Source organism: Nelumbo lutea, chromosome 8, assembly GCF_056320005.1.
Source record: "Nelumbo lutea isolate HS-2025 chromosome 8, American lotus-T2T, whole genome shotgun sequence".
Lineage (NCBI taxonomy): Eukaryota > Viridiplantae > Streptophyta > Magnoliopsida > Proteales > Nelumbonaceae > Nelumbo > Nelumbo lutea.
The window spans coordinates 7338687-7354634 of record NC_142691.1 but is presented as its reverse complement, the minus strand read 5'-3'; the positions used below and the strand labels follow the sequence as shown (position 1 = coordinate 7354634).

Genomic DNA, 15948 nt, shown 5'->3' with positions numbered 1-15948 from the left:
GAAACAATCAGTTGTGGCCCGATCCTCAACAGAAGCAGAATATAGGGCCATGGCACATGGAGTCTCTGAACTGTTGTGGTTAAGGTCATTGATGGAAGAACTTGGGATTGATTATGACAAGCCAATGATGTTGTACTGTAATAATTAGGCTGCCATCAACATTGCCCACAACCCCGTACAACATGATAGAACTAAACATATTGATGTTGATAGACACTTTATTCGAGAAAGAGTCTCTTTGGGTGAAGTGTGTCTTCCATTCATTACTTCTGAAGGACAATTGGAAGATTTTCTCACCAAGGGTATTCCCAAGGCAAGGCTTCAGCATGACACTGGCAAGCTATGCATGATTAACATCTATGCTCAGTTTGAGGGGGAGTGTAGAGAAGATGGGCTGAATGGCCGATAGGCTGTTATTCTATGTTATATTTATGTTTTTCTCTGTAATGGGCCTTATTCTGGGCCCATACTCTTCTGTGCTCTATTTTTATAATTTCTTGTCCAACCAAGGGCCTCTCTTGTAACTACTCAAAGATTAACTTAATAAAAGCGTATTAGAGTGTTAGAGGGAGGTTTAGTTTGAACCTCTCATCCTCTAACCCTCCTTGCTGCAACTCTCTCTCTCTCTCTTAGCTTCTCTAATCTTCTCTTGTTTGTTCTTTTAGGTTTTTTTGCATAGTCCCATACTTCTAGGGCTATTTTTCATCTGTACTATTGCTGTGATCCAGTTTCCGGGAGCCATTAAGTTACCATGGATGTCACCTTTTTTAAATCCACATATTTCTTTTCAAAGAATCCTTCTCAGGGGGAGTGTTTTGGGGAAGTGAGTTGAAAGCTGAAATGTTGTAGTCGAAGTAGTAGAGGAGAGAAGGAGACCAAGAGGTGCTGAGAATGTCGAACTGAATAACCTAGTTGATAGTACTATTATTTATATTAGGTTATAGTACAATATTACAGGAAATGTCTGGAATGCCCCTGATTAGTGATGGGACACCCAGACTACTTAAAACAACAAATAAACTTAGGCCCATTAACACAAGCCCAATACATAACAACTTAAACACAAATACAAACTAATAAGAACACTTATTAGCCGGACTATCAATACATAAAACCCTTCAACCTAACACTCCCCCTCAAGCTAAGCATGGATGTCAATCATGTTTATCTTGCCAAGAAGGTCCATGAATTTTGCTGCAGCCAACCCTTTAGTCAGTACATCTGCAATTTGTATCTCAGATGAAGTATTAGGAATGTAGAGTTTTCCCGAGACTATTCTCTCTCTAACAAAATGCCTATCAATCTCAATATGCTTTGTCCTGTCATGTTGCACAGGGTTATTTGCAATGTTGATGGCCACCCTATTGTCACAATATAGTCTGAGAGGACCCTCAGCTTTAATGCCAAGCTCATTTAGAAGAGCCTTGAGCCATAGGAGTTCAGCAACCCCGTGAGCCATAGCTCGATATTCAGCTTCCACACTTGATCTAGCAACAACATTCTGCTTCTTACTACGCCATGTAACCAGGTTCCCTCCCACAAATGTACAATAACCTGAAGTTGATTTTCTATCCCCAATAGAACCGACCCAATCTGCATCAGTATAAGATTCAAATTCAATTTTATTATTTTTTCTGAATAGAATTCCCTTTCCTGGGCAAGTCTTCAAGTACCTGAGAATCCTTTCAACTGCTTTCATATGAGGGATCTTTGGAGAATGCATGAATTGACTGACAACATGCACCGCATAAGCAATATCTGGTTGAGTGAGAGAAATATATCAGCTTCCCTACCAATTTTTGGTATCTCTCTCTATCACAGTAGTCCTCCCCTACTGATTCCTGTAGGCCATGATTCTGTTCTATTGGAGTATCTGCTGGTCCACACCCTATCATGCCTGTCTCCTCTAGGAGGTCAAGAACATACTTCTGCTGACATATGTAGATCCCCTCTCTTGACCTAGCAACTTCAATCCCGAGAAAATATCTCAAATGGCCCAAGTCTTTGATCTCAAATTCAGAGGCTAAAAACTTCTTCAGTCTTTTGATCTCTTCCAAGTCATTCCCAGTAATCACCTTATCATCCACATAAACAATGAGTGTTGTAAGTTTGTTATCTTGTCTCCTTTTGAATAAGGTATGGTCTGCACTACTCGGAGTGTACCCAACTTTCTTCATGGCCCCGCAAAGCTTCTCAAACCATGCACGAGGAGACTACTTTAAACTATATAACACTTTCCTCATTTTACACACTTTTCTATCAAAGTCATAGCCTAGTGGAGGTTCCATAAATACCTCTTCATGAAGGTCACCATTTAGGAAGGCATTCTTCACATCCAACTGATGAAGTTCCCATGAAAAATTTGCTGCTAATGACAATAGAACCCGAATTGTGTTGAGCTTTGCTACTGGGGCAAAGGTTTCTTTGTAGTCAATCCCTTCTTTCTGAGTAAACCCCTTTGCCACAAGCATGGCCTTGTTCCTTCCAATGGACCCGTGCTCCCTATGCTTTACAGTAAACACCCACTTGCACCCAACAATGCTCTTTCCCTCTGGCAGATCCACTGATTCCCAAGTTCTTGCCTTCATTAGGGCTTTCATTTCTTCATTCATAGCTTCTTTCCACCTTGGATCAGACACGACCTCTAAGTACCTAGAAGGAACATGAACAGAGGAAAGAGCAGAAACAAAGGAGTGATATGCTAGAGATAAATGTGAGTAAGAAACAAAATCAATAATGGGATGCAGAGTGGTACAAGAACAGATAGGCTTATAGAGAGCAATAGGAAGATCCAAATAAGAAGTATGAGTGTTGGAATTACCTTGGATTGTAGAGACAGATTGATCCGAGTCCAATTGGTTACTGTCATGAGTTTGAGGGCCATTTTTCCTTCTATTGTAGGTGATTCATATCTCTTTCTATTGCCCACTGGAGCCTTCAGGGACATCTGCAGTATCAGGAGAGGTAACCGACACAATGGGAGCCTCACTAGGTTGACCTGGGATGCCACAACTAAGAGTAGAAGAAGAGGATGGAAGGCACGAGGTAGATAGGGGAACAAAAAAAGAGGGAGAATGAGAATCCTCTTCTATCCCACTAGTCTCCCCCTGAAGAGGATTCTAAGACGACTGAAAATAGGGTTGAGACTCAAAAAAGACCACATCTCTGGTGACATACTTTCTCTTGGAGATAGGATCATAACACTTGTAACCATTTTTCGTAGGAGAATACCCCAAAAATATTCCTTTTGTAGCCCAATGATCCAATTTGGTCTTCTTTGGATCCTTTACATGAATGAAACATATACAGCCGAAGACCCGTGGAGGAAGAGTAGGACACAGAACAGAGAAAGGAGTTTTCATACACAACACCTTAGATTATCAGATATGATGCAATAAGTACAACTTGAGACCAGTATTGCTTGGGAACCTTGTGCTGGAATAGTAAGGCTCGAGCTGTCTCCAATAGATGTCTATTCTTGCGCTTAGCAACCCCATTCTGCTGAGGGGTATAAGCACTGGATGATTGAAGTAACATGCCAACATCTTCCATGAATAAGTTCAAGGATTTTTCAAAATATTCAGTAGCATTATCTGACTGGAATTGCTTAATCTTCTTATCAAATTGTGTTTCAATCATTTTGCAAAATGCCATAGTTATCCGTGACACTTCATCTCATCCTTTTAATAGGTAGATCCATGTTCATCGAGAGTAGTGGTCAATAAAATTGATAAAGTAATGAAAGCAATCAATAGAAACAATAGGTGAAGGGCCCTAAACATCAGAATGAACCAAATCAAAAGGAGCTTGAATTTCATTTCTGGAAATTGGATAAACAGTTCTACCTTGTTTTGACATTTGACATATTTCATAGACTAAACCTTGACTTGAAATGCCCTTAAACAATTCAGGAAACAACATTTTTAGTGAAGAGAAAGGTAAATGACCTAGCCTAGCATGCCATAGATGTAACCTAGCTATTGACTCCACAGTCTCCAGACTATTAGCAGTAAAGGCTTGTAAGGCTGAACAGATGTCTGCATCAAAATAGTAGAGGCCTCCATACTCATGACTGCTCCCAATTGTTCTCCTTGTCAACCTGTCCTAAAAGACACAATGAGTAGGAAAAAAGGTTATACTACAGTTCAAATTTTTGGTAAGTTTTGAAACAAACAAAAGATTACATAACACATAACCATAGAGTTATTGGAACGATCCATCGAGAACAAGATTCATGCCCACTGTACGAATAGCTCGATGATGGGAAAGCTGGTCTGCTCATCATCACAGAGACCAAGAAATGAGTGAAAATAAGCATAACTAGTAAAGTTTCTCAGCTTGTTTTTTGCTTATTTCGTTGTTTTTAGTTTGCAGGTAGCGAAAACCTTAACCGTAGCTTTGGATTTGAATTTTTGTGAACAGAGGACGAGAACCTTCTGCAACTGTGAAATAGGAGAAGAGGTTCAGTTTTGTTGGCGGTCTCGTATTACTGGTTTTGGGGATTGCAGAAATAAGACGTAGTTAAGCCCTAACATCAGAGAGTTTCTTATGACTCTTAGTAGAGAGGACTCCCTCTAAGTACAAGAAAGGTGAGTCTTTATTCGATTCTTTTTTTTTCCTGAGTCGTGGTTTATGTTTTCATGGAGATTCAGAGGGATTTGAAGTAACCCTAGTTGTGCCTCTTATACCTTCTTTTATAGGAAACGGGCTGGCGCTACTTACTATAAGAAAAATCATGAGTTCCTGTTGTAGTGTGTTTGGGAATCTGATTGCTTTTGTTATTTGTGAGGTGTTATTTGGCACAAGGGGAAAGCTAAGAATTACAAGCTGTCCATCGCCAAATTTATTCATTAGTTTCTTTGGACGAATTATTGCAGTTTTGAACATTTCTAGATTCAGTAACCTTTAATGGCGGATAATAGGAATTGAAATGTCAAGGTTCCTGATGGTAAAGCTCTAGTTCTCTCATTCTCTCTGTTTTGAAAATTTTTCTCCTCTGTCGATGAATCTTTAATTGCAGCGGGGGTTTTAATCATTGGCAATTTCCTTTCTCCCTCCTTCCTCTTCTTTTTCTTTTTCTTTCTCCCCTATTCCGCCACCACCGTTGCAACTCGAACTAGCGGCGGTAGCAACTTCCTCACTGGATGACAACATGATTTGAGTATCTACATCAAAATGGTGGATGAGACATACTCAGATCTGGGTTACTTCTAGGATCTGGGTTTGCCAAACATTATTTCTGCTTTGCTTCTTAGACCCTTTTGGACTCAAGGGAAGTTGAGCTCAAATGAGCTTCTGCCGACAATTTACAGACGACGACGATGGTGGCGATGGCGGCAGAGAAACAAGGAGTGGAATGGTTACAGAGTGGTTCACTGTAGCTGCCATCGGGGAGAGGGATGATGAAGAAGAAGGGAGAGGGACGAAGGGCAAAATTGGGTTTTGAAAAAAGTCATACATCACATGGTGTCTTGTGTGTCTGAATTTCGACGGAACATTAATGAATACTAACGACAGGGGTAGAGCTAGTCAATTGTCAAAAAACTTAAGGGTACCACAAGACAATAGCTAAATAGTAGGGGTACCGCATGTCATTAGGCTAAATAGTAGGGGTAGTTTAAGAGATTTACCCTAACCTTTTTGGGAAGGGGGATAGCCAAGGAAAACACAAACAATGGCTTTGGGATCTAGCTTACCTAGATCATGGACAAAACACTTACACCCAAAGACACACAAAGGGATAGGAAACAATGGAACCGTAGGGAAGATGAGCTGATGAGGGGACTTGTACTCCAAGAGACGAGATGGCATCCGATTGATAAGATAAGCCGCAGTCATAACAACATCCACCCAGAACCTTTTTGGAATATTCATGTGTATCAACAACCCTCGAGCAACCTCTAACAGATGATGATTCTCTCTCTACAACCCCATTCTGTTGAGGGGTTCAAGCACAAGGACTACAATGAATAGAGCCACTAGTTTCAAAAAATTCTGTGAGGTTACCATGAAAGTACTCTTTGGCATTGTCTGATTGGAAAGTTCAAATCTCCATTTGAAATTGTGTGTATACCATACTTTGGAAGGCTTTCACAAGTTTAGGAACTTCGTCTCGAGAGTGCATAGGGTACACCCACGTATATCAAGAGAAGTAATCAATGAAAGATATGAAGTATCTGTAGCCATTCTCCGTTGGAATATTTACAGGTCCCCAAACATTAGAATACACAATGGAAAAAGAAACATCTGATTTTTTATTCCGTAAAGAAATGAAGTTCTATAATGCTAGCTTAGCAGACACACTTGGCATTGAAAATTATTAATAGACACAAACTTAAACAATTCTGGAAACAAATACTTCAAAGACTCAAAAGACAGATGACCCAAACGATTGTGCCACAAAGTAACCTAACTCTTATTTGACTGACTCAAAGACTCTGAGGCCTCAAGACCAACTCTATTCTCCAACACATAGAGGCCATTCACCATGTTCCCTTTACCAATTATCCTCCCAGAGGCCAAATCCTGAAAGACACATGATTGAGGAAGAAAGGTTACTGAGCAGTTCAAAGAGTGTGTAATGCTGCTAATAGATAGTAAATTAATAAGTAGTTTTGGAACATATAAAACATCTGATAGAGGTAAGCCAAATGGCAAAGATATAAATCATCGACCAACAATGGAGGAGAAGGATCCATCAATTAACCTCATTTTATCTTTGCTAGAAAGAAGGGTGTATGATTGGAAAAAGGTTGACTTACCTGTCACGTGATTGGAAGCACCAAAATCAATAATCCATGGGAATTCAGAGGTATTGGTAGACACATGGAATGCAGAAGCTAAATTACCTGAGGAAGAGGCAAAAGAGGTTGAAGGAGTTGGTCCAGAATCAGTTTGTGTGTGGGCCCTACCATATTGCTCCAAGAGGTCATGAAAGGCAGTGATCATATTTTCCTTAAGATCAGACCTAGGGGGGCAATCCTGAGAGTTCATAGTAGTTCCTCCACTCTACAACTCATGAGAGGCCAGGTTAGCTGAGGTGGACCTTTTCTGATTTGGTTTCTTGTTCTGTTCTTGTGCTGATTTCTTATTTAGGTCTTGTGCCCACTTCGGCTTGCCATGCAATTCCCAACATGCCTCCTGTGTGTGTTGGGATTTCTGACAATGAGAGTACCACGGTTTATCCTTATCATCAGCCCTTTTTTTACCATCTCCCTTTCTTGCTGAATTGATATTACCTCTTGCGGCTAAGGCAATGGTCTCCCCCTCGGGAGGATTCATGGCAGATTTCCTACTTTCTTTGAATTGAATTAGTGCATACACCTCTTGGACAGAGGGAAGATCCTTGCTGCCCAAAATTTGAACTCGAATGGGTTCATATATGGGATTAAGTCCTAACTGAAAAGCAAATACCCGCTACTATGACACTAACTGTTTGTAGGCTTTGGCATCCTTCACTCTCCTAGTCAATATTCTGATAGTAGTCTAACTCTTTCCAGATAGATGTGAGGGCAGAATAGTAGGTGGATAAGCTTCTTTCCCCTTGTTTACATGTTGCATACTTGGCTTGCAATTAGAAGAAAAACAACATTTTTAGAAGAAATGACTATTTAGAAAGATGCAAAAATCAAAATAAAGTAGCAGAAATCAGAGTTCAAGAGGAGAGAAGATAAAGAAGAAGGTGGCAACAACTTGGGTTCAGAGAGAGATTTTTGAACATAATCTCTTCTCTTACACCCTTAATTCTATTTTATTAAATTAAACTTTGGTAATTTACAGTGAAACCCTTATTTGGGCAGAAAATTAAAAAGACATAACATAAGAAAGAATAAGCCCAGATTAAGGCCCATTACAGTAAAGAATAAACAACCTATGGGCCATTCAACCCATCTTCTCTACACTCCCTCTCAAGCTGAGCATAGATGTCAATCATGCCAAGCTTGCCAGTATCATGCTGAAATTTATCCTTGGGAATGCCCTTGGTGAGGAAATCTGCTAACTGTCCTTCAGAGGTGATGAAAGGTAGACACATTTCTTCAGAAGCCACTCTTTCTCGAATGAAGTGTTTGTCAACTTCAATATGCTTAGTTTTGTCATGTTGCACTGGGTTGTGAGCAATGTTAATGGCGGCCTAATTATCATAGTATAACATCATTGGCTTATCATGCTCAATACCTAGTTCCTCCATCAAGGATTTAAGCCACAATAGTTCAGAAACTCCATGAGCCATGGCTCTGTATTTTGCTTCGGCTGAAGATCGAGCAACAACTGGTTATTTCTTACTTCTCCAAGAGACAATATTACCTGCCACCAAGCTATAGTACCCAGAGGTAGATCTTCTGTCATCAATGTTTCCAGCCTATTCAACATCTATGTAGGCTCAAGTTTCATATGGCCATGCTTTGCAAATAGAGTTCCCTTTCTAGGGGACCCTTCAAATAACATAGAATCTGCATTGTTGTTGCCATATGAGTTTCCCTGGGAGCATGCATGAACTGACTGATGCAACTGATAGCGTATGCAATGTCTGGTCGATTCATGCATAGATAAAGAACATACTTTTTCTGAGAGATAAGGATCCCATTCTTGGATCTAGCAACTTTTATGCCAAGAAAGTATCTCAATTCCCCTAGATCTTTGATCTCAAACTCTGTATGAAGAAAATATTTGAAATCATTGATTCTTGAGACATCATTACCAGTCACAACAATATCATCAACATACACAATCAGGTAAACGACCAAGGATCCTCTCCTCTTCACAAAGAGGGTATGTTCAGACTGTGTCTGTACATAGCCAAAGCTCTCTACTAAAGTGACTAAGCCGCCATTCTCAGATCTCCTTCTTTTCTTCTTCTTCTTCTTTGGTAGTTGTTTTCTAGCAAACATGGTATTAGAGCACTAATCGGTCTGACTGGTTACAACTGCCTCTTTTCTCCACTTTTCTATTCTTTTTTTTTCTCTTTCCTATCTTGAATACTGTGAAGAAACCCTAGGGCTGACCATAGAACACAACAAGGTCTGTATCTAGGGTTTCCCTTGGTTGTAGGGCCCTAGGGGAGTTTGTTCCAGAAGTTGATGCCCTACTAGAAACCCTACAGCAAGTAGCCGCCATTCGGCTGCTAAGAGAGATCTATGTGGAACAGATCTAGGTGGAAGGACTGAGTTGGATAGTCCTAGTACAGATCATAAGGGTGTTCACAGCCTAGGTTCGACCACCGGAGGTGCCAAAGAGCTTTTGCTCTCGGCTATAGCTACGACAACCGAAGTCAAAGCCCAGTCTAGAAGTGTTTAGCACAGTACGAGGGTGAATTGTTCTTGGTTTCAGACCTGTTACAGGGGGGTTCTCAGACTTGTAACAACTTCGGTAAGTCTGAAATCGTGTTCTTTGTACCGAGATTTCAATTGTGGTCACTATAAGAGGAAGGAGATGTCTTCAATATTGGGAGAAGTGTCTTCTAGGGATAATAGAACTGGTGTGAGGTCTTCTAATCTAGAAAACCCAAATCTGCACAACTTGCAGATAGTAGATGATCAAGGCAACAATCGGCCTTGAACCCTAATAGATTTGAGATTAAGAAAAGTAGAAGAAAAGTAAGAGGAAGAAAGAAAAGAGAGGAGAAGAACTGGAGAACACAAAGGTTTGAAAGAAAGAATAGATTATAATGATCTGTCACCGCCACTCTCTTAGTATTTATAGGTTATGTTCAGTACATAGGGGAAAGGACAGACCTGCCCTCAGTACTTACATGACAAACAAAGCAAATAAAAAGGTGAAATAACAAGCTGACCACCAACTAACACTACCATGACTGAAACAAATAATTACACATACTGTCCTACGAACACAGTGGGGACCACAGTTGTGGGGCCCACATTAGTGTTCTCTACACTCCCCCTCAAGTTGGGAATAGATATTTATCATTTCCAACTTGGATAGGTCTGCCTCTAACTTCTTCCTTGGTACAACCTTGGTGAGGATATCTGCGAGCTGCATGGTGGATGTGATATACGGGAGAGACACTTCTTGTGACGAGACCCTCTCTCGCACAAAATGTCGATCAACTTCAATATGCTTAGTTCGGTCATGCTGCATTGGATTGTGGGCTATATTAATAGCCGTCTAGTTATCACAATACAACATCAAGGGATTCTCATAATCAATACCCAACTCTTCAAGTAGTGATCTCAGCCATAGGATTTCAGCCACTCCATTAGTCATTGACCTGTATTCAGCTTCAGCACTAGAGCGGGAAACAACACTTTGCGTCTTACTCCTCCAAGAGACAATGTTACCTCCCACAAGGGCACAATATCCAGAGGTAGACCTCCTATCATCAGCACTCCCATCCCAATCGGCATTTGTATAGACCTCCACCCTCATGCGATTATTGTTCTTGAATAGTATACTTCTACCCGGGCATCTCTTCAAGTATGCTAATATTCTCTCTGTCACAAGAAGGTGAGTAATTCTAGGGGAATGCATGTGCTGGCTGACAATACTAAATGCATAACTGGTATCTGGCTAAGTGAGGTAGAGATATAGGAGCTTTCCAACCAACCATTGGAACATAACTTTGTCTTCAAGAGGCTCCCCGCCCTTTGCACTAATCTTGTGATTCTGTTCAATGGGTGTATCAGCAGGCTTAACACCTAACTTTCCAGTTTTCCGCCAACAGATCCAGAACATATTTTCTCTAAGAGTAAAGATCCCTTGTTTAGATCTAGCAACTTCAATACCCAAAAAGTACCGTAGTGTACCAAGATCTTTCACCTCAAACTTTTGATGAAGGAGTTGTTTGAGGGACTCAATCTCACTACTGTTATTTCCTGTCACTACAATATCATCCACATATACAACAAGCAGGGTCAAAGAGGAGTCCACCCTCTTAATGAACAGTGTATGATCTGTCTGGGCCTGTACATAACCGAATTTTCCAAGGGCTAGTCTGAATCTATCAAACTAGGCTCTAGGTGACTGCTTCAAACCATACAATGCCTTGTTCAATCAGCAAACCTTCTTACCTGTCTCTGTATCACAGAATCTAGGAGGCAATTGCATGTAGACCTCTTCCTGTAAGTCTCCATTCTAAAAATAATTTTTAACATCCTTTCAATGGAGATAACAGAACTCGGATGGTGGTCATCTTGGCTACTGGGGCAAAGGTCTCCAAGTAGTCTATACCATAAGTCGGGTGAACCCCTTTGCAACCAGCCAGACTTTGTACCTTTCAATGGAGCCATCAACATTATGCTTCACAGTAAATACCCATCTACATCCAACTGGTTTCTTTCCTTTGGGTAGATCAACTAGCGTCCAAGTATTATTTTTCAACAGGGCATCTATTTCAACTTGCATTGCATCTTTCCACTCTGGAACTGATAAGGCTTCTTGCACTATTCTTGGAATAGGGACATTGGCAATGGAAGTGAGATAGGAGTGGTAAGAGGGAGATAGGCGATCATAGGATAAAAACTAGGAAATGCAGTGAGCTGTAGATGCGGTGCAATGTCGTTTCTCTTTACGAACGACGATAGGGAGGTCAAGGTCATCCGCAGGAGGGGAAGTGGCAACAGTGGAAGGTGTCTTAGTGGGCTCTAGGACTGTAATACCTGGATCTAGAATCTCAGAAGGAACTAGAGTGGGCCTGGACTACCGATGAATGGGATCAACCTACCTGCATTACCTGTGATAGACTCTCATCTCCTGCATCGCCTGTGCTCTCCCCCTGAGGAGAAACCCTAGGATAATAGGGTGTCTCCTCAAAGAAGGTGACATCCATGGAGACAAACTTCTTCCCTAAAACAGGATCATAGCAGCAATAACCCTTTGAGTTTGTGCATAACCAAGTAAAATGCATTTGGAGGCCTTAGGTTCAAACTTGGAATGATGGGGCCCAAGAAGCTGAACAAAACAAGTACAACCAAAGGTTTTAAGGGGAATTGTAAACAACTCCTCACTTGGGTAGAGTAGGGAGAAAGGGGTTCTCATATCAAGAACTCGGGAAGGAACCCGATTAATGAGATATACGGCCGTGAGGATAGCATCACCCCATAAGCTAATAGGTACATTGAAGGTAAACATAATGCTTTAACCACCTCCAAGATGTGTTTATTCTTCCTTTCGGCAACCTCATTCTGCTGTGATGTATGGGGGCAAGTGCTCTGGTGAATAACTCCATGATTAAGGAGGTAAGAGGTCAATGGCTTAACAAAGTATTCATTTGCATTATCAGATCTAAGAACTTTAATTTTGGCCCCAAACTGGGTCAGAATCATCTGATGAAAGTTTTGGGTTAGAGCGGGAACCTCATCTCGAGAACACATAAGATAGGCCCAAGAAAAATGGGTATGGTCATCAATAAACAACAGAAAATATCTGTACCCACCCATAGAAGGGATGTGATATGGCCCCCAAACATCAGTATGCACAATATCAAAAGAATAATTACTCATTTTATTACTCAAAGAATAAGATGTTCTACAATGTTTGGTAAACTCACAACTCTCACATCTCAACTTGGACAACTCAACAAACTCAAATAAAGTAGAAAACATACTCTTCAAGGACCAAAAAGATAAATAACCTAATCGATTATGCCAAAGCATGACCGGACTCAAACTGAGAAACAAAGGACTTCTTATCCACTGGCTCTTCCCAACGAGAACTCTCTCTAAGCAGATAGATCCCATTCGTCTCATGGCTAGTCCCAATCACCTTCTTCGTCTTCAAGTCCTGAAAAACACATCGGTCAGGGAAAAAGGTCACTGAACAGTTCATATGTTTGGTAATACTACTGACTGAAAGCAGGTTGGTATCAAGCTTAAGAACATGCAAAACAGAAAATAAAGTGATAGTATTCGATAACTTGATGTCACCCTTGCTAGAAATGGGAACAAGAGAGCCATCAGCAATGTATACTCTATCCCTACCGGAGGACAAGTGACAAGTAGTGAACAATGATGGAAAACTAGTCATATGGTCGGATGCACCCAAATCTATTACCCAACAGTGTTTAGTATTACCGGGAGCTGAAGCATGGAAGGCTGAGGCTCGAGTACCTGAATGTGAAAATGTAGATGTGGCAGGGGCTGATGGTGACTGAGATGGCTGAGCTGAACTCCCAACTTCCTTTTCCAACTGTATTAGGGCAGCCCGAACCGCGACTAAGGTCTCTAGTGGTCTGCCTTTTGTGTCTGACGAGGATGTTGAATCAGTATTCACAACCACATGAGCATTACCCTTCTTATTTCTCAGTTTTGTTGGGACCAAATGAGGATGTAGCTTCCAACAAGTATCTTTTGTGTGTTTGGGTTTCTTGCAATGTTCACATATCAGGTCCCATTTATCTTCCTTCTTCCTGTCCCTTTCTAGATCACCCCCTGACTTAGGTTTAATAGGTGCCAGGGCTGGGGAAAGAAGCTGAGGTTGCATCATGACTTTCCTCCTGTTCTCTTCACTATGCACCAGGGAGTATGCTTGAGAGAGGGTCACACTATCTCTGGTCAGTATCTGTTGCCTCACAATGTCATATTATGAATTCGGGCAAGCTAGAAATTCAAACACCCTATTTGTCTCGACTTGCTTTCTGTGAGCCTATGCATCTTTGGGACTCTCCGACTCAAGAGTCTCTATATGATCAATCTCATGCCACAGGGATTTCAAGGTAGAGAAGTAGACAGAAACTGGTTTCTCTCCTTGTTTAAGACTATTCACTTCACACTTCAGTTCATAGGCTCTGACAACATTAAGAGGTTGGGAATAGGTTTCTTTCATAACATCCCATATCTCATTGGCTGTCTTTGTCAACAAGTAATTTCGGCTGATATGTGGCTGCATAGAATTACACAGTCATGCCATAACCAAGTAGTTCTCTTAAACCCACTTGGTATACAATGGGTCCTTCTTGTAAGGTTCTTTCACATCTCCCCAGACGTAGCCTAGTTTTCCCCTTCCCCCAATAGCCATCATGGCTGATTGGGCCCATTCCAAGTAGTTGGACCCGTCAAATCTCACAGTTGTAATCTAAGACCCAGTTTCAGGTATACTACCATAACTGTTGTTCCCAAAACTACCTTCTCCCTGATTTTTAAACTCCATCTTTGGCCAAGAATCAGTAGTTATGAATTGTTAGGATCACATCAACAGAAAACAACACTTGGACAGTCAATCACATTCAGAAATCAGTATGGAATCAATGCAGGTCTGATCTGAAACCAATATGTAATCATGACATATGCATGAAAGTAGTGCAGGCCTGATCTGAAATCAATCGGCAATCACAGTACCAAGCAGTTCGTACAAGTTTTTCACCCCCTAAAAGTGCTCGAAACCAAAAGATAGGTCCGAAATAAGTGCTCAGTCGCACTTTCCAAGCAGTTCATACAGTTAGGTCTTGTCGTAGGGTCAATGTGAAACCCTAAAACTGATCGCCTCATAGAGAACCCTAAAGCAAGCATTTTCCAAGATGATAAAAAAGTTTGGCCCAACAGTTAGGTTTACCGCAGGGTTAATGTCAAACCCTAGAATAGAGAGAAAACCCTAAAACAGTTCGGCCGCTCCTTCTAGATAGGTCCAACCTATCTTGACTAATAGAAATCTCTAAAAACAAATAAGACTTACCTAGAGAATGTTGTTCGTACCTTACAAGGTTTTCTGAACCCTAGCCTTCTCTGATTCTTCCTGATTACCAACACTCTACAAGCCATGGCAAGTCTTCAACAACTGCTAAACTCTTCTGGTAACTTCCAAGAATCAGCCAACAAACACTTCTTCATAAACTTCTAGCCCTAGATAGTTCTCATGTGGCCGACTGGACAAGACTCACATGAGAAACCCTAGATAGGCTCTGATACCAAGTAGACAATCAAGGCAACAATCAACCTTGAACCCTAATAGCTTTCATATTAAGAAAAGTAGAAGAAAAGTAAGAGGAAGAAAGAAAAGAGAGGACAACAACTGGAGAACACATAGGTTTGAAAAAAAGGATAGATTCTAATGATCTGCCGCCGCCACTCTTTAGTATTTATAGGTTATGTTCAGTACATAGGGGAAAGGACAGATATGCCCTCAGTACTTACATGTCAAATAAAGCATATAAAAAAATTAAAATAAATAACTAAAATAACAAACTGACCACCAACTGACACTACCATGACTGAAACAAATAATTACACATACTGTCCTACGAACACAATGGGGATCACAGTTGTGGGGCCCACATCAGTGTTCTCTACACAGATCGCCAGTGTATTGTTGGATGAATATAACTTTAGAGAATGGTTTGTTTCAGACATGCTCTTCATTACTTACTGGGAACTTACGGGTTATTTAGATGAACAGAAGAAGGAACCTAAAGTGGGTGGTGTGGAGTACGTAATATGGGGTAAGGAAAATGTTACTGTTATGTCCTCGTTGCTTGCTTCGATGACTCCAAGAGTGGCCAGAACTATTCAACACTTTCCCATTACTGCTAAGATTTGTGAGAAAGTGTCTAAAACTTATGGACAGAGAAAGAACAATGCAAGAATCTATAGGCTAAACCAAGACATTGCTGCATTGAGACAAGGAGATACGACAGTTGCAACTTATTTTGCAACCCTAGAAGGACTATGGGAAGAACTTGATCATCATCTTATTCTTGATTAGGGGAATATAAGAGACAAGGAGAGGCATGATAAACAAATTGCCGAAGGTAAAGCCTTTAAGTTCTTGGCTGGCTTAGACCCAATGTATGACACTCAAATACATCCTATTGAACATTCTACCTTGATTTCTTCAAACTAAAAAGGGAGCAAGCACTCAAACAAGAGGTGAAGGGCCCCAAACATCTGAATAGACCAAATCAAAATGAGTTTGAATTTCATTACTATAAATTGGATAAAGAGTTCTACATTGTTTTGACAACTGACACACTTCACAATCTAAACTTTGACTTGAAATACCCTT

At 40.8% G+C, this 15948-nt stretch overlaps 1 protein-coding gene across 1 annotated transcript; it reads left to right on the top strand.

The window, feature by feature from the left end:
* The first annotated feature begins 15195 nt into the window (after positions 1–15195).
* On the top strand, positions 15196–15648 carry LOC148842466 (uncharacterized). Its single transcript, XM_088957852.1, has one exon. It carries the CDS (start codon positions 15196–15198, stop codon positions 15646–15648), a length of 453 nt encoding a protein of 150 aa, XP_088813978.1.
* The last annotated feature ends 300 nt before the right edge of the window (positions 15649–15948 follow it).

Coding starts and splice junctions, on each gene's coding strand:
- LOC148842466 (XM_088957852.1), top strand. CDS start 15,196: ATGGGGATCACAGTTGTGGGGCCCACATCAGTGTTCTCTACACAGATC.